The sequence below is a fragment of the Drosophila ficusphila genome, unplaced genomic scaffold (assembly GCF_018152265.1).
Source record: "Drosophila ficusphila isolate 14025-0441.05 unplaced genomic scaffold, ASM1815226v1 contig_198, whole genome shotgun sequence".
NCBI lineage: Eukaryota > Metazoa > Arthropoda > Insecta > Diptera > Drosophilidae > Drosophila > Drosophila ficusphila.
The window spans coordinates 3637294-3657086 of NW_025064092.1; the positions used below are offsets into that span (position 1 = coordinate 3637294).

The 19793-nt window shown below is 38.8% G+C and overlaps 2 protein-coding genes across 3 annotated transcripts in view; both read left to right on the forward strand.

Moving 5' to 3' along the window:
* The window catches only part of LOC108095520 (high affinity cGMP-specific 3',5'-cyclic phosphodiesterase 9A), a 115662-nt gene that overhangs the window by 30293 nt on the left and 65576 nt on the right, over window positions 1-19793 (forward strand). The gene's annotated exons all lie outside the window — the stretch shown is intronic.
* On the forward strand, window positions 12522-14666 carry LOC108095523. The gene is given in 2 exon segments (XM_017196640.2): window positions 12522-13739; window positions 13741-14666. Coding segments are annotated over 2 exon segments (1899 nt in total). The 5' UTR covers window positions 12522-12575; the 3' UTR covers window positions 14476-14666.

Consider the following 19793-nt stretch of genomic DNA (forward strand, 5'->3'; position numbering starts at 1 on the left):
ACACAGGCGCAAACAAAAACGAGAACAAGAATTCCAAGTCAAGTGCTGCGGCAGTTCTAGTTCTAATATAAAAAGGGAGTGTGTGTGTGTGTGTGTGTGGTATCTAGGTCTAGAACTAGGTCTCTTTGGCAAAAAGGATTCAGGGAAATCAATGCTGGTCTTTTATTAAAACTTTTAAGTAGGCGACTCTGAAGGTGAAATGTCATCAATCGAATTCTTTGCACTTAAAGCAAGCTGTTTTAGCAATTCAAAGTTCTGACCAAGTTTTGATTGTTTTAAATACTTTTATTAAGTGAAATTGATTTTCATATAATAATAGTAGATTTAGTTTAATGGTCTTTAAGTTTGTATTCTAATACAAGAAGTTATAATTCTTCTCAAACAAGCTGAGATTCCCAAAATCATGAAATTTTAAAAATTAAAATTAAAATAAAATTATATAAAAGTCGTAAAAAAGTTTTAAAAGTGGTTTTAATAAATATATAGATGCAGTAGATGTAAAAATGTATTTTAATTCTAAAAAAAAATTTTTTTTTGAGATCCTAAAAACCCAAGTTAAAATTTCATGAAAGATCCCTTAACACATTCCCAATCATTTTCGTTGTCAAGGGGTAAAATCCCCAGACAAAGGCAGTGTATTTCCTAGAATGGCATTCGCCTAAGTCATTCGAAGCGCAAATAATTACAAATAATTTGCATTTTGACGACGAAACCAGGTTGCTCCCCTTTTATTCGCGAACTCGCTTTATGGCTGATGAGTTCTTCAAACTTTTTCATAATATTTTTAATGGTTTTTCCACACTACGGCGCTGTCGCTGACAGGTCAAATGAATAAAAAAAACTTTTTTACAAAATTGATTTAATCAGAAAAACTGAATCTATTATGTCTGCGTTTTCCATCCATTTTCTATTGTTCGGCATTGGGCTGAGCATGTGGAAAGTGGAAAGTGGAAAGTATGCAGTGCACGGCATGAAAGGTTGTGATTACGTTCTTAAATCCATGAAAAAAGGGGGACATTTTGCGTGTTTCAGTGGGCGTGTGTGAGAGTGCTATTAAAGGCCGCAAATTGTACATTAAAATACACATACTCATTACACACGTTTTGGTTCATAATTCTTTTTTTTCAGCTCTTATATTTTTCCTTTTTTTTGGGTCAGCGCTGTCAAGAGCAATCAGAGACAGGCTGGGCTTGGCCACTAAATAATCAGAGCACACTGCGAGAAAGTTGTGGGTTAAGAAGGTGGACGGAAGGTTAACTAACGAGGTGGCTACATAACATAAAAGGAATTAAATAATTTAATTGTTTTGTTTAAAAAAAATCTTGAACTGAAAATATATCAGGTTAATATTTCTTGAATTTTATTTTGGTAAACAGTATTGCATGTGCTTTTTAAAAGCAAACTTTTTTCATGTCTTAAAATATGATATAATACAATATGATATAATACTAGATGAAAAATGCATCTTGGATGCTTATTCTTTCTCTTAAAATTGTATTGTTTCAATGGATTCCTGTTTTAAAATAATTTCTCAAACAGCAAAGGTCAGATTGTTTCTCACTGTGCAGGCCCTTGCAAGCCCCTCTGCCAAATCCCCTTGTAACACCCTTTCGAGGCCCCGTTTAAACCCCTTTGCTTTTGGACAAGCCTTTGACAGGCATGTCATTTAATGTGCGCCTAAGTGTAGGCTATAAATTTTTATATGCATTTTAACGCATTTCAAGTTATGATTTTCCGCCAGTGCCACGTCGCTCACACGCTCACACTCACTCACACTTTCGCATAAAAATTTCATTTGTATAATGAAAATGAAAATGCATACGGGTGTGCCTATGTGTGTGTGTGTATCTGTGTGTCTAAGGCTATGGTTTTCTCTATTTAGGCTGCGACTCGATGTGCTTGTTTCAAATTTTCATTCTTTTTTTTTTTTTTTTTTTGCTCAATTTATGGATGGGGAAAAGTTCCGATTTGCGACGACAATCGAAAGACACAATTGCGGCGACCCAGAAATGCCAAAAACTCGGTTTAAAGTGCAAGCAGCTATATTTTCCTGTTTGGTTTTAAAGTTCTATGGCATTTAGATCAATTTTAACTTAGTGTAAGCCTTTCTTTTATCTAATAGTTCTTCCTTAAATTCAGCAAATAAAATGAAAATCAATAATATATCCCTAATTATCCATAAAAAGAATCGTTACCTCTACTTTTATAGTGTAAAAGTATAAATAAAATCCTTGATTTCAGTTCAAAGAGATCCACATTTAAAGTTCAAACGTCATGTTGGCCTCCTTGAAATCCGTATGAAAATCTAAAACCCAAAATAGAGCGCACAGAAAGCATAAAAATTTAATGAGACCGTGGCGGGGCCGTAAAGTTAAGTCTCCGATTAAAGGCGGTCCTGTGTGAAGTGTCACCTTAAGAGGGAATCCGATGCAATCAGCTGTTGGAATCTATCCCCCTCCCCCCTTACCATCCGCCCTTCTATTCAGACTCCCGGTGGACACTTGCTCCTCCGGTTTCATTAACTTGACACATAAAAGCTTTCGATCTGCTGCAATGATAGTTCTGCTTTTCCGTCTACCAGCAGCTGTGAGGGAAAAACGCGAGGGGGAAAGGCGGAGGGAAAGTCGGGAAAAAGGAGGCCGGAAAAACGTACTCAACAGGATTTTCGGTGGGTGTGGGTGTGGGTGTGTGGGTGTTTATACATATGTACTGATGCGTACTTTAGCACCTATAAATTTTTATGCATAAATATTAAAAGGTCCCGGCGACTGGGGAAATGGAGAGACTGGGCCGTGTGGTTTCCGATGTTCTTGAAAATTCCACTTTACGGCCACTGTCCGTGTTGCTGAGAGCTTGTCAAGCCCATAAAATTATGGAAATTTTCTTGCCCTTTTCCGGCCATTAGAGCGAGACGGCAATGTCGTGTTCAGCATCGCCTACTGACCATTGAAATTGAGTAACTTGCCAGGCATTTAATGTTATGGCATCGTGGTGTCACTTTTCCCAGGCTCTAAAGCCTGTTTTCGGGTTATGGGCTTCAATGCGGTTCACCTTCTTTTTTTTTTTCTCATTTTTTGTTTTTTTTGCACCTGTCTAAAGTTGCGGCTTGCCAAACTTTCCAAATTTCCCGGCTAACAAACAAAGGCAACTGCCAATCAAAAGTTTTGCATTTGTTTCTATTTTGCCGCTCACTTCGATTCGCCAACTTAACTATACATGTTTAGGCACTGAGAGAAATGGGGGGCTTGGTTAAAATATACTTAAATTATAAGTGATTCGTTAGGAGTGGGAAAAATATACTAGGGAAAATAAAACTACCTTTAACCTGCTATATTATTACAGATATTTTCAAATCTCCCTGCTTGTATGCAACTGCAATTCTTTTTTGTATATTTGCTTAAAGTCCCTACTAATAATTTATTTTATGAATTAGGTTAGGAATTTTTTGTTTTCCAAAGTTCAGTTACACATTATTATGAAAATTTAATTAGTTTAGATTTGCAAACCTAAGAATGTCTAAGGACTTTCTCACATACGAGTATGGTGAAACCCAGATATTTTTCGCAGTGTCCTTACTTGAGTGATGCCAGGTGCAGTCACGCCCCCTTTTTGACAGGTGGGCGTCATCGGCAGAAGTTCGAGGTGGATAGGAGGGGGATCGGAGAGGGGGCGTGGCCGAGGGCGTTGAGTCGCATTGTCATAAACTTTCATCGCCCGCCGTTCACCGTTCGCTATTCGCCATTCGCGATTCGCTAGCAAATGCAGCAGGGCCTGTCAAGCGTGAATTTTCGTGCCAAAGATAATAAATGACAAAACCAATAAGCAAAAATACCAGAAACATCCGTGGCATTATGGGGACAGGTGATGGCCGAGTGGGCCCAAACAGTTAACAGTTTCGAGCAGAGTGGAGCAAAGTGGAGCCAAACAGGAGCCGAGTGGAGTGGAGCATTTGTATGAGTGCGTACAAAGTTTCGCTGCTGAAATAGTTATTTGCCAAAAGGATGCTAATGGAAAGGGGAAAGTTTCGCATTAAGTGGGTGCGAGAAAATGTGCAGTGGGATTGGTTCTTCTCTCCCAAATGAGCTGAAGAACGTAAAATGCCTTAATTGCACCCCAGTATAATTTAGCTTTCATTCGCACTCACTTTTGCGTTTTCCTCTGCCACTCGCACAAATTAATTTGCAGGAGCTCTCGAAGTCTGAACTTTTTCGAAAAACTAACTGGCTTAGTGGGTAATTCAATTGTTTATTATCGTGGCTGCGGTTTATACCATAACACACTTTTTCAACAGTAGAAAAAGGTTTCCCTTGTGTGAACATATATGTATATTAATCATATAGAAACATATGAAAATGTTGGAAAAACTTTTTCGAAAGCACTTTGTTGGCATTTGTGATCTTTAGCCGGAACCCCAACATTTTCTTTGAAATTACAAGGACATGATAGGCCTCGCACATAATGTACACACCACAAATATACGAGTGTATGAGTGTGAGTATATATATTCACATACATGAATAGCTGCCCTCACCTTCATACATAGATCTACATAAGTAGAAGGCAAAGACCCGCTTCAAGTTAATTACATGCATCAAAAACAAAACAAAAATGGGGACTCGGCTCTGTGGGAGAAACATGCAAATTTTCTTGACAACGCCGAGCACACACTCACCCGAATTCACACACACACACACTTATACCCACCCACACAAAATTAGACATGTGTGTGCGAGAGTGTGTGTGTGAGAGAGGCGTCATGCTTACATTAATTTGTTGATAAATTGCGCAAAAATGGGAAAATAGGTTAAAAGCTCTCAACTGACGACGACCAAACCATAAGTTTCCCTTCTAAAAATTAAGCCACAAAAAAAGAACCAACGAAAAAATAATAAAGCGGAAGAATAGAACCGAAATCCGGCTTAAGTCGTTTATATAATACTCTTTTCATTTTGCCAAATACCATTTTTATTCAAAGTATGTTTTTTTGATATAAAGGAATTATATAATTCGTAAATAAACAATTCACCTTCAAATTTAATTATGAACATAATTGTAAAACATTTTCTAAAAAATATTAATAAATTATAACCCCAATAAAGTATAACTCATAATTAAAATCTTGTATTTTTTTTAGCATTTCGATTGCATACTTTATTTTATAATTTCTTTTGATTGCGTTTTTATGAGCCCTTGATTTGAGTGTGTTCTTTTATTTGGTTTTAACCGAGCTCAAATCTTTCATAACCAACATGGCTGTCGGCTGGGTTATGTTTATCTCTCTTTTATTTTTTTTCTGCTGTTATTAGTGTGGGGTTTTTGTTGTTGTTGTTGTTTTTATAATGCGCGAAATTAGCAAAATAATAAAAATGGCACAAAACAAGGTCGCGCATAAATAATGAGAAAACAGCGCAAGTTGTTCGCTTCGCTGGCTCTCCATGTGGAGCAAACTGCATGTGGTGGTGCAAAAGCGGGTTAAGAGGTGGGTCACGCCGGATCCAGAGGGGCGCGGTTGGGGGCACTGGTGGGTTAAGAGTAGCCGGGGATTGTGCACTCGCATGAATTTATGTCGATTGTGGATTAGGCGCTGCCATTGTCTGCTTATTGACGATGGCTTTTGTTGTGATGTGTGTTAATTGTGAGCTTGCCAAAATGTTTGTTTCGATTATTCAAACAAGTTACTGCCTTGGCAGCACAATTTCGGTAAAGATGTGTTGTTTAAAAATTAAATAATATTCAAGGGATTAAAATATAATTATAAAATATTATATTTAGGTTGAGAATTAGAATAGCCATTGGTGTTTTTGGTATAAATGGTATATTTGATTAGTTGCACATATAGTTGATATATGTAGGTAATTTTTACTTGACATACTTACAAAAAAAATCTGCTCCCATAAAAGTATGCTGCAAAATTGTTACTGTCGAAGGTAATTATTTCATTGAAATGTGTTGATGGTGGAAAGTGGGCCCTTGCAGATAGGAAATGGTAAGTGGAGAATGGAAAATGGAAATAATGGCAACGATGGCAAATGGTATTGCATACTTAGCTGCGATCCCTGCTGTTCCATGGAATTCCATTCCGTTCCCCAGCATTTCTTAATGCTAATAACGTTTTCATATTTTACGCTGAAAGCATTTTGCAGGCCATGGAAAAAAATAAATAAAAAAAATAAAAACAAACACTAGCAACACACAACAAGATGAGCAAACAGAAAGAAAGAGGGAGAGAAAGAGAGACGGGGCGAATGGGTGCGAAAGAGTGAGGGAGACCGGAAGTCTTTGTTTAAAATGTCATTAGCTGTGAATGGCAGCCATGTTGCCATTTTACCCATTTTAGCCATTCTGTAAATAACGTACGCAACGTCATGCAAATGTTAAAACCGCATTTGCATTTGCCGGCTGTCAACGTTCAGGCCAACCAAACAAAAAAAAAAAAAAAAAATAGAACAGAAACTCCTTAACCCTTTCATGCCCAAATTAATCTGGGGACACATAGAAAATATTTAACGCCATAAATGATTAATAGGAACCCCAAGTAACGTTCATATCGATTTTCGATACTCTAAGTCCTTTGGTATGTCCTTACTGCAATGTTGCCTTTAGGCCTTTGAAAAAATCCACACTCTTTATAAAACAATTTTCAAGCCCAACTTTATACTTTTATCATAGTCTTACCTGTTTTAAAGATATGTACGTACTTATTTTATTAGTATTTGTCACTAATTTTAGTTAATCGCACTATTTGCACGGACACTTTTTGGTAAAATTTTTCGGCAGCTGTGGTCGCTTCGAATCATAAGTGATAACTCAGCACATGCTGCAGCTGCATTCGCCAAAATTACCAAAAATTAAACAACATTAATAAGGGGAATCGCCTATAAAAAAAAATCCACAAAAATTTTGAATCGTAACCGATTTAAACTTCAAAGTCAATGTTGCCTGTAGGCAACAGTGGGCATGAAAGGGTTAAAAAACGTGAACAAACTACACAGAGATGTATAATTAACAATTTATTTTTGACATTCATTTGTCGTTTATAACAGAAAATAATCTTAAAGTATATTTAACCTGTGATTTTACCCGTAAACGGCTATTTATATTTTTTAAGTTTTTATTGTGATATTTGAATGTTTTACTATTTCAAAAAATTTTGAAAAAAAGATTTATTTTTTTTCTTATACTTTTTAAAAGCAAAAAAACGTAACATTCTGAGTTATAAGTTTTGTACGATACGTTCAGATTTTTTCTATTTAAAAGTGGCTAGTTATTTTTCGAGTGTTGCCACTCGGACATGTGGGCGTGGCATGTTCCATGTGATGAGCAGAAAAGTTTCTTAGAAAATGCGGAAAATCCAATGCGAGAGATGTCCCCACCTCCGCATTTCAGATATGGAAAATGTAAGACTATTTGGCGTCTCGCAGGTTGCACCTGATTTCTTATGCACAGCTGCATCAAGGAGTGCATTAAATTCGCATAGCACACCGCATGGCAAACACACACACACTGGCACACTCACACACTCACTAACACGCACGCATAATGGCATTGATTGTGTGGGTGGAGAAAGGCTTTCGCTCGCATGCACGTGCACGTTCACATGCAGCTGTATGCGTTTTGCTGGGCGTGTGCGTCTAAATTATTAAGCACCTTGGACGTATGCATGACAGAGAGTCTCCGGGAAACACTCAAATTGAAAGCCATAAACCCAGCTCGATGGCGGCCGAGCAAGGATAACGACGAGACACATGGAGATATGGAGTAATGGAGCAAACACCTCGGCAGCTTTCCTTTCTCCCAGGCGGAGAAAGTGACCTAATGGCCGCCTAAGCTCTCTCCGATGTTAGGGATATCATTTTTACACCAGCTAGCATCTAAATAATGGAGCAGGTAGCATTTTATTCATTTAATGGGTCATCTTATGGCTCAAAATTGAAAATAAAACTCTGCAACTGGCTGAAAAACAGCATTGGTACAAAAAAGTTTTTTATTTTTATTTTTACACATTATAGTATAATATACTCCCACAATTTTAATTACAGCTTCAGTTTACTGAACTCTTTGGTTGTTAATTTAAAATACCTGTTAGCCTAAAATTCTAATCTTCTCCTGTGGAAATTTGGCAGTTTGCTGCCTCTTCTCGATTTCAATCGAATTTCCTGTACCGTCCGAATATACCTATGTATGTATATATCGCCGCCCGATTGTTACACACACCCAAATCAATTAGGACCATGATGAGTTTGCCCTCTGCAGACCATAATGATTAGACACCCATTCACATTCGCAATTACATTTATGGAGTGCAGTCCATCGCCTTCCGCCTTCTTGTTCGTTCTTCGTCCTTTAGCCTTTATCCTTTATCCATTATCCTTGAACGTGAATGCGTAACCGTAGTTGTTGCCATGTATCCATGTCCGCCTTCGTTTTGTTCAAATAAGCAATCAATGTTCATTATTTATAAATGTTTGTTTACCTTAGCATTTTACGTTATTTTAGCCAGCCTTCCCATTTTTCCCCACCATTTCCTTACGCTTCTCTTCGTTTTCGTTACGTTTCCTTTCGCTTGTTTCTTTGTTTTGTTTTCACACTATTAGCCATGGCCCATGTTTACCTTGGGGCCAATGGAATTCACTCGAAAGGATTGGCCCGAACCCTTTTGGGGGCTTAGCCGGAGTTTACCCCTCTGGCTGCGTGGCTTTCTTCGCTTTCAGTGCCCAGTGGATCGAACAAAGCCCTAAAATATTTGCTAACCATAAAAAGATGTGGAAATCAATGGCATAAGCAATGCAAATATATTACAAAGTGTCGGGAAACTAAATTAACAGAAGTAATGCTATACTTTTATATCTCGCTTATCATTAACAATGCGTCTTTGTAAGAAATATATTAAACAGCGGAGAAAAAAATTACCTAACAATAGTAATATAATACTAAGAATTTTTCTTCATTAATGTTTTTAAGTGAAAGTAAATTTATAATAATTTACTATAATTTTTTGTTCAACATTAAAAATGCTTCTTTTGTAACAAACATATAAAAAAGTGAATGCAAATATGGTATAATACTAAATTTTCATATTTTCTAATTGGTAGAATATTTTATATATGAAAAATTTATAATAATAGATTAGTACTATAATTCCTTGTTTATCATTGATAATTCTTTTTTGTTACACACTAATATAACTAGTTTGTATGCTTATTATGATTCCCTATTCACTTGAAACTATTTAATGAATGCATTTTCTCTGAAGATTAATTATGTTACGCGATTTGACAAAGTTTTTTCAATTAATTGACAGAGCTTAATAATAACCTTATTATGTATTAATAAACACCGGATTCTGTTTTAAAATGTGGATATAGGAGATTGACAAATAAAACGGGAAATCTGCCATGGAAAATATGCACTCGTGTCAACGTAAGCCGTAATTAAATCGGAAAGTTCTACGGCCCAATGCATTGCACATACGTATTAGGTAGATATAATTGTCCGCTCTTAGTTAATTGAACTTTTGTTTGTTTGCGATACATTCCGTGTAAATTCGCAGTTGTTTGACATGCATTTGCATGCCGATCAATTAGTGCACAATTATTACAATTAAACGACAAAATGCGACAGAGGGAAAGAGTGGAAAATAAATTACATTTCGAGTGCAGACAGTGCCAAAAAATCACAATGCATACTTATTGCACTGGCATACGGAAATTATGGTTTTACAATTAACATCGGTGGACAGTCCCGATATCATCGCTATCTGTATCCATATCTGTATGTTTCTTTCTGCCATTTGAACATGGTGGTGTGCGTGCAAGTGTGTAATTTAATTAATTTTATAATAGCCCTGCCAGTTACACAACCGAAAGCAATAAACCAAAGTCAATAATATTTATTTATTCGGCATTCGGCTTTTTGTTTAGCTGCATTTTAATGAGTTTTGCAGTTTATTCTTAGTTCGCCGAGGGACTTGCATTGGTATTTCAACAAACATAATAATTCTGCGCCGATGTTTGACTTTTGTTCATCGATTTACAGTTTGCCATTGAATTTATTTCATGGTGAAGTCTGTGAATAATATTATATTTCTCTTTGTGGGAATTAAACAAGATGCGATTTTGGGTAATTAATTTAATTAAATCTTTGTATGTATGGTCTAAATCGAATAAAAATAAACGTAATTACCTATATACCAGAGCTTTTCTGGCTTTAATTGATATTTTTATTTCATACTTTAATGTATTTTCCGTAAAATGACCTGGAATTGACCCGAAACTGCTTTGGTTTCACTTAATACTCCGGTTGACCCAGGGCTCCATGTTTTGTTGTTCATTTTATTAACAAAGTTAAGGTTAATTGCCACCGGGCAAAGTCCAGGCGAAAGTTAATCGAACTTTTCTCGTAAGTTGATTGATTAGTGTTCGGGCGTTCGGGGGCTAAACTAATTTTGAAACAATAAAATAAGTTTGGACAGCGAACACAAGCGATAATGATTGGCCCGACTTTTTTTTCTCGCGTTTAATTTGCAATTGCTGATGCAACCGAAATTCCCTTTCCGACTTTCTCGTTGCCCTTCTTTATATATATATTTTTTTGGCAAACTTTTTTGCAACATTAACTAACCCGGCGATGTTCGTTTAAGCCGGAATGCAAATTGACTTGTTTCCGTTGCTAGCCGTCTCTCTCACTCGCTCTTCCCTCTCGTGCCGTCTCTGTCTATTACTTCCTTGGGCCATCTATTATGTAGATGGCATAAAACAAAGAATGAGCCACCTTCCTTCGTCTGGTTCGTGGTTTTGATTTTCCCTTTTTTCACCTGCCTCCCCTGTTGTTTCCCCCTCCTCATCCTTCACCCCCTTTTACCCCCTTTTCCTCCATTGTGCTTTTCTTTTGCAGCGATTCCGTTTCGCCTTTTTTCCTCCTTTTCCGCGCCAGCATTTGGCTTAAGTTTTGCAATTTTGAGCTAATTCCTGCGACTACGAATCCGCTTTCCCCGCCACCTGCCGCTTTTCCCCCGATTTCCCTCTCAGTTTTTATCGTTTAGTTTGTGCTTTATGCACCTGGAGAAAAGTGTAAAAAAAAACCATCGAAACACAATTATGTAGAGTGCTCTTATCAAACTGCCATCATTTTGTGGTTGTGAAGCAATCAATTCAAAATTGTATATCTCAATAAAATAATCTGTTTAAAATGTGTATAAAAATGGTGTTAATCTTGGTTAAGTAAAAGCGAATCATGATTGATTTCAGTGGTATTTATTTATTTTCAATTGAAGAAATATTTTAAATAAATATTTTCGAAAAAGCATTCCATGATTTAATATCAAATTATCTGATTGAATATTTTTTCCTGTGTAGACAGCACACCTTCCTTGATTGTCCAGGATATACAAGGGAATAGAGCTAGATTTATGCATTGCCATGGTGCTTCTTTACTTTCCCCGCCACTCTCCCCCTCACTTTCCTTTCGCTTCTGCCACTGCAATTTAAATCCACGCACCCGGCAACTGGCAAATGGAATTGAAACGGAACTGAACGGACGGATTGCTCTATATTGAGATTTATTGTCCCAGCGCTCTAATTACAATAAGGCAGTGCCTACCACTGTGCGACTTTATTCCAATCTCGATTCCAAACCCATTCCTGATCCCCGTCGGGCGCGTCGAGAAATTCAATTTAAATTACTTTTTAATGTGCTCCTCACACAAACACAAATACAAATACACACACAAACACATACACACACCGAGGGGCACAAACAAATCCCAAAGGATGGCTGGGAAAACCGTTTGGAACTGCATTTAATTGGGGTCACACGGTGACCAAGCTCGTCCTTTTTTCAAAAACTGCCGCAAAGGAATGCCAAACTGTTTGTTTAGGGATTCGTTTGACTATTTGTTCGCTGATGTACGTTTCTCCCTAATTCCCCATACTTATTTAATCAATAGTGATTAACATGCTGGCTAAATATTATAGTCAAAGCCCCGAAGGCAACTAAATTCAGCAGAAAGCGAATAGGCAAAAATGTTTAACTTTTTTTTTTTTAGCAATTGTAGAGTCGAAACGTTGCTATCGGCATAGCTTGTAAATTTCATTAAAAAGCATTTTGAGGTAATTTGAGGTAAAGCAATGTTGGGTAAATCATTCATTTATTTGCAACTGTGTGCAAATGTTAATTAATGTATACAGATTGTATTATAAATCGAACAAAAGCTTAAAATCATAAATAAGATATTAAGCTATAAATATAATATTTGAATTTGGAAAACATTAAGCTACCGTTTATTATTGCTTTATGGTATTATTATTTTTTGATAGTATATTAAAATATGCTAGTATGCTATTCAATTTATTAAAATATAACCAGTTAAAGGAAATGGCTTTTTATATATACATACTATAGTTTTACCAACTATACTATCCAAAAATTGTAACTCCGATGCTGGTTGCTATTTGTTCTCCTTGATCGAGCCGCCATGGGGTGAAAGTTCAGGCCACACAAACAAACACACTGACAAGCCGAAATCGAGCCCGAGTCCGAGCTGAGAGAGAAAAATACGTAGAAAGCCCGTAAAAAGGATGGCATCCAGCCTGAAGTCGAAGATTCCGCAGCGTGTGAAACATTCGCTGACGGCGCTGCATGGCCCGAATTCCCGGATTTGTCGCTCGCGGAGTGCCGGCCGATCGGCGAACCGCTGCTGTTCGCTGTACCGCTCACGGCTGCCGCTGCCGGTGAGCAGTGCGCTGAGCTCGCTGGTCAAGAGCGCACCGGAAGTGGTTGGCCAGCGACCGGAAACGGAAGCGGTGATCCGCTCGCTAGTGAAGCGATCGATCCCACCGCCGGTGCGCGGCAATCGCACCTCGTTCCGTCGCATCCAAATGGCTCACAGTTCGCCGGTGGCGATGACCTCGCTGGTGATGAGGAGCCAACGCAATTTGAATCAGCAGAAGTATCAAATTTACCCGCAAGCGAAATCAATTGAGGAGCAGTTCTACACCGTCGAGGATCGCGATCTGGATCTGGATGATTCCAGTGAGGAGGAGTTGGTCTCGCCGCGCAGTCTCCTCAAATTGGTTTCCGGCAAGCGGCAACCGGAAATGCACCTGCTGCGATTCCTCTGCAGCGACCATCGGCTGATCAATGTGCCCAGCCGTCTGATGTACCGCCATTCGGCGACAATGCGACGCCGGCAAAATGTCGAACAGCCAATCGAATTGAGAGCCATTCGATCAACGACTTTGCTGCGAGTTATCATGTGGATGCACCAGAAGAACGGAACCGGAAATGCCAATTTTGGTGGACAGGAGGACAAACAGGAAATGGGTTTTTGCAGCAGCGAAATTAACGGAATCATCGAGAGCAAGAAGAGTTGTGAAATTGGTCAAGAATCTACTAAAATACCCAGATTGTATGGCCATAAAGAGAGCCTCAACACCAAGTTAAATGCCATACGCCCAATTAGAGATGTTGTGAATGGCGAAAGTTTTGCCAGCGGAAGCGGAAGTGAAAGCCAGAAGAGCGAACTCAGTGCAGAAAGTGGAGGGAATAAGGAAACACATAGAGCGATCACTCCAACAAACCCCATAGAAACCAACAAAAGTGTAAAAATCGGAAACGGAAGCGGAAGTGACATCAAAGACAACACAAATACAATCAATTTCGACCCAAAAACAAGCAATACGAGAATTAGTGTTAGCAGAAAGGCGTTCAATGAGGTCCGAAACGATACCGAAAAAAACTCGCCGCAATCAAGATCAGTTTGTATGTAGTGCCAAAAGTACTGAAACCAGCAAGCGAGAAAATAGTGGAGACGGCATCGAAGTCGGCAGGAATAAGGAAAACCGGGAAAAAGTAATCCTTACACGTGGGAAGCCAAATTCAAGTGTTGCAAACGGAATCGAGAACAAAGGCGAGGGAAAGTGTGGAAACCATACTGAGAGTGCGGGGAAAGCGGATGGGAAACCCCTTGGAAATGGTTGCCAATGCAATGGGTACGTCAAGTGCAAAAGCTCCTGGGAGGAGCGTTTGCTGGGCAGCGAACTCTGCCAGCTGGTGGAGCTCATCCTGGCCGCCCATTTTTTGGGCGTGGACTCGCTGTGCTCGTACGCCTCGCACTATTTTGGCGAGCTGATGGCCCAGAGGACACGGAAGGAGGTCTGCATCCTGCTGAGGATCCGAGCCTGTTTGGCGGAGGTGCGACAGGTCCTCGACGGACCGCTGATCAGGGAGATCCTTGCCAAGGGCACCGCCAGCGTTCGCCAGCATTGCCTGCAGGTGCCTCCATATCCTGTCCATCCCAAACACTTCTTGGCCACTGGCTCCAGGGAGCCACCGCCCGATCCCAATTGGACACCGGTGGAGAACAGAACATCGCGGCTACGCAGGAATCGGGCCATCAAAAAGGCCAGCGAATCGACGTCCCCACTCTGCGCCCCAAAACACCGCCACCATCAGCATTGCTTTCACTCGAGGTTTTAAACACTCCACTAAACCCCCGAAAAACTTTTGGTTTGTAAAAGCAAACGCGCTTTTGTACTCACTTTTTGGAAACTTTCCAGTTGCATTGTTTGCTTCTCAGTTCAGTTTATTGGTTGGTTCTTATACACACTTTCCATCGCGACTCTATGTTTGATGATCTATATAATTGTGAAATAAATGCGTGGCCTTAAGTTTGCTAATTGCTTGAAGGAGAGGCGCCAAAGTCGATTAATCCACTGGTTAGAAGATGGCGCCATTCCTTTTTTTCTGTTTCTGTTTTGGCCAAAGCCAGGAGAAGAAATATTTTGATTAAATATTGCACTGGGAGGAAAGGGGTGTACAGAAAATAGCTGAAAAATATTTTTATATTAAACCATATGAAAGAAAGTTCATTTTTGTAGACCAAAATTAGCGTGGATGATTTTTCAGTTATTTTTTAATTTATTTCAATTCTTAGAGATTTATTATTATTTACCCAAATTTAAATTTAAACTCAGAAAAATGTTATTTGGTTTCAAACAAAAAAGGTGAAATAATTTTTATATATAATCTCAAAAGATTTTCAAATTTTTTTTGTGAGTGCAACATAATTAAGAAAAACACTTTCTAAATAATAGAATGGTGGCTGGTGAATAATGTGGATGCCACTCGGCCATTCCTGCCACCGATGTGCGGCAATTAGGCGATAAAATATGCAACAAGCCAATTATGCGCACATTAAATGGCCACGACCAGCTTTCTCCAACCTCTTCCATCAGATCAATGGGTCCAAGTTCAGGTAGTGCCCCATTTGTTTCAGCCAGTGCTCCACTTTCCCCGCCGTACTTTCACCGCCGCACTTTCCCCAGACGTCTTTGGCGAAAAGTTTTTCGTACAAGTTGTTTGGCTCGCTGAAAAGGTCATGCCGCATTAATTTTAGATGGCATTGCCGCGAGTTTTCAAGTTTTTAGCGACTTTGCACATAAGCCGTTAAGCAGTTGAGACCGAAAGGCCGAAAGGACAACGGCACAGGACACACTAGCCAATGTGGTTGGCACCTCGAATGAGATTTTCCAGCGGCTAATGCTTTTGGGAAAGTGGCTTGAGCACAAAGTTTCCCCACTGTCAATCGCACTGCGAACGTGTGGCCTTCCATTGTTTATCCGAACTTTTCTGCAGCTTTCTTTTTAAATTGCATTTCTTTCATTTTGGGTTAAATTATAGAGAACAACTTTGTCTCTTTGGTTGGTTGAGTTCAAGTTTTGTGTTTCAAAAACGAATTTGTTTACAAATGTGTTTTTTCTTATCATTTATATAAAGTTTTGTGTGTTTAAAGGTTTCTTGTAAATTGTATGAGTACTTCTATGATATTTTTAGGTAAATATAATTTGTATACCTACAATATTCATCGAGTCTGTAAAAGAAAAACAAATTGTTTAACCTGAAAGAGCAGTTTGACTTTGTGTAACCCCTATATTACATTTTATTTACGGATATTCATCAAATATTCTACCTGCCAACTTGTAAATCACACTGTCTACAAAGAAAACTTTCAATAAAACTATCTACCGTCTAAAATTAGCCGACATATAGATCAGCTGTCGCCGTTGAATCCGCACCAAAATCCAACTCGCGTGAGGTTCAAGGACCCGATCCGACTGTTTTATACCTAACTAAAATTATGGGGAGCAATATAAAAGACGGCGGGCAATGCAACAAAGGGAAATTTAATAGACCTAACGACGCCATCATAATGAAGCTATGGCAAACACACGCACACACACTTACATGCATACGTGTTCCGGTATCTGTGAGTGCCACTATATGTGTGTATGTGTGTAGCAGCCATTTTTATTTCTGTAACACGCATACGCCCCGTGGTCTGGGGTTTTATTTTATTTTGTTTTTGTTTTTTTTTGTATTTTTTTTTTTTTTGTTTTTTTGTTGTTGTTGGTGCCGCACATCATTGTCGTCAACGTCGTCTCCTTTTGTTATTGTTATTGCTGGCGAATCGCGTGAGCACCTTAAATGCCTGAATTTATTCGTGACCCGCAGGAAAAGTAAGGAATGAACTTCGATTACTTTCGGGCAACAGGTTGATCCACCCACCGTCCACCGTCTGTTTTCATTTCGATATCATTTGCCTCGTTTTTGGCCATTGCCGTGGCTAATGAAAATCTACACGAAACTTGTAGACAAGTTTTTATACTCATTACAATCGTAAATTGTTGGGTATATTGCCTTTGCAAAGAATAAAAGGCCAGACAGCAGACGTTTGATGCTAGCTTTAATTTACGGCAAGTTTGGTTCTTAATGCTAAATATTAACGCAATGATTTTTCAGTTTGTTAAAGAAATGCTTAAGAAGTATTGTCTATTAGTATAAGGTTTTTAAACAGTAAATAAATTTAACATATATTTTTATAAAAACCTTTAATTAATTTGCTTAAAAGGGATATCAAAAAAATTAGATAAGTAAAAGTATTTAAGTTTGTATATATTTTTAAGTGAACGAACTTTATTTATTTTTATTTTATTACATTTTTCAACTTTCTGCAATTTGGTTTACACCTTTCTTAACTACTGTTTCCTTTCCAAAATCCTTTGGTTTTTGAATTTGCTCTCTGTTTATGATTTATTTGCCGCTTACACTCGCGTTTTCCTTTTCCCAGTCCTTGAACACTCCACTCATCGCTTTGTGCCACTTTCTGCAGTTTAACAGTTGATATTCCTCGTTAGCGGTAATGTATAGCAGCTTGGTGCCATAACTACCCCTTAGCCCTCGGGATTATTCCCGCACCGATGCCCTTAAGCCGCAACTTTGATAAAGGAGAAACTTTTGTCTACCGCAAGCAAAATGAAAATCGTCCATTGAACTGTGGGCTTGGCCCCAAGTCCTTCCTTCCTTCCATCCATCCAGCCATCCAACCATCCATCCATTGCTCCATCCATCGTTCCATCCACCCATCCGTCTGTCATTTAATCCATTTCAAAGTTTTCTGCGCGCCACATTCAACAATGTTCCGTCTGTCAGCGCAACGAGTTCGGTTTATTCATCAGCAGACATGGATGGCCTCGCCTCTGAATCGTGTGGATTCCACTGGGAAAAAGACAACGAATGGGCCACCGAAATGGGAAGGGGATGTGGAGGGGGCTGTGGAGTGACCTGACCCCACATATCGAGCAGAAAATCTAGTGGATTTCCATTAGGAATCGCCGGATTATCCAGTTTAATTGATTAAACACAAGTGCGAGTTTTGGGATTGAGGCAACCGCTCCGAAGTTTTTGGCTGGGTGAAAATTTTAAACTGTGACCACAAAGATTCCAACTTTGTCAAAAGTTTATAGTTTAACACCGAAAGGGAAGTCGGAATTCTTGGCTAAACTTTTAATTAATCGTAAATATCTGAACGTTTTCATTGTAACGAAAGATTTGTTTTATTTTGTGTAGAAAAAGTAATCCTAAACGAGCTTAAGGAAACATTCATGCATCTTAGAATTTGTTGGTACTTACTAATTTATTCTAGATAATTAGTTGTTTATTTAAAATATGCAATATACCTGATATTGGTGATAAAACGAAAGCCATTTTAAAGGGGTTTAATTCACGGGAATCATTGTTTTAAGTAGTGAACTTTTACCCATCCCATTCGTCTTATTGTTCTGATACGGAATGTATTGTGTCGGTACTGTTTGTGTGATTAACTGGCAGCAGAGACCATTCCGAATGATTTATTGAGTGCTGCCTTTACCCCCTCCCCACTCCTCCCCCTTTTTGCATCCCCTTGCCTTCACATTAAGTATACGCTCCGTGTGACTACAGCAACAATTGCATATTGTACTTAATATGATGAATATATGTTGGAGCGAAAATAATATACATAATGAGGGCGGGGGGAGGAGCAAGGGGAGGGGCTTGGAGCAAAAGTCGAGTGGGCGGACTGGGTGCTCGGTAGTCATTGTTGAGTTTGGCCAAGTGGCACAAATGGAAGCAGTCACTCAGTCAAGGAGAAGTACACCAACAATAACGGAAAATAAAACAACAAACAACGAGGAGCAAAAACAACAATAACGGCAACAAAAACAAAAACAAAAACAAGTGAAGCCAATCAAACAGTCAGCGGTTGTCAATTAAACTTAATTATGTTGTACAGACGTACAGAACACAGGCGTTGCAAGATGTTGGCGACTTGCCACGACAGCAGCTTTCCACCTCCCAGATTTCCACGCCCTCGGATTTCCAACCATCGCCTCCCCGCATCTCATCCACCTTTCTGGCAGTCAAAATTGTGTGTAAATTGAAAGCTTTAACAAAACTAATTGAGCGCAGCAACAGAAATGGACGGAAAAACATACAAACTGATTTGATTCGCTTCGACGTTGATTTAGTTAGATGATTTCGTGAATCGTAGAAAGAAACGTAAACGCAAACGTAATTAGCAATTGACTTTCTTGTTTTTTTTTTGTAAGTAACAACCTAATTAACAGATTTAAAGGATTATTTACTTTTAGCTTGTTTCTCAAATATCATACATTTCTTAGGGTTTTTTGAGTGAACATAAAATTGAATTATAAGCCTAGATTTTGATTCAAAAGCGTTTATACTAAGTGGTCCAACTATTAAATATGCCAAGTGTTATGTCATCAAGCTAAATGGCTTCACTACTGACAAACCATAATTAGCTCAAATCGTGCTCCAATTATCAAATGGCTACCATTGCCATAAAGCTATTCTAAATTGGCCAACCGTTTGAATCAATTTTTCATCCAATTTACTACCCTTTCCACCGCCTAATCATTGCAGACCTTGTAGTTTATGCCCGCCTTTCCAATCTATTCAATGGTTACCTTAGCCAATGCTCCGTCGGTCTGTCTGCTGTCCCGATTTCCACCCGATTTTCACCCGCTTTCCACCCGCTTTTTCCCTACATGCTTTTCCATGGAAAAACCTGCACTAGCGGCACAAGGACTCGCATTAATTAGGTGTGGGCGCAGTGCAAACAGGACTAAAGTGCTGAAGAATGAAATGCAGGGACAATTGCAGGGAAAGCCCGGTGGTTGGGTGAAAATGGAGGCGAAATACGCGGTGGAGTGCAAATAAATAATAAATGGAGCACACAAATCCAGGCGTATAGCCTCATATGCATTTTACATGCGATTGGCCACTAAATAAATAAATAAATTGATTTTATTTTCCGGCTTAATTGATACACACGTTCGTTCTCGTTCGTACATGTTGCCAATATGTTTTTGATTTATTTATTCCACGGACTCAATTGTGCGCCTTCTTTCTGCCACGTTAATTACCGTAATTGTATCTATAAATTAATTTAACTCACA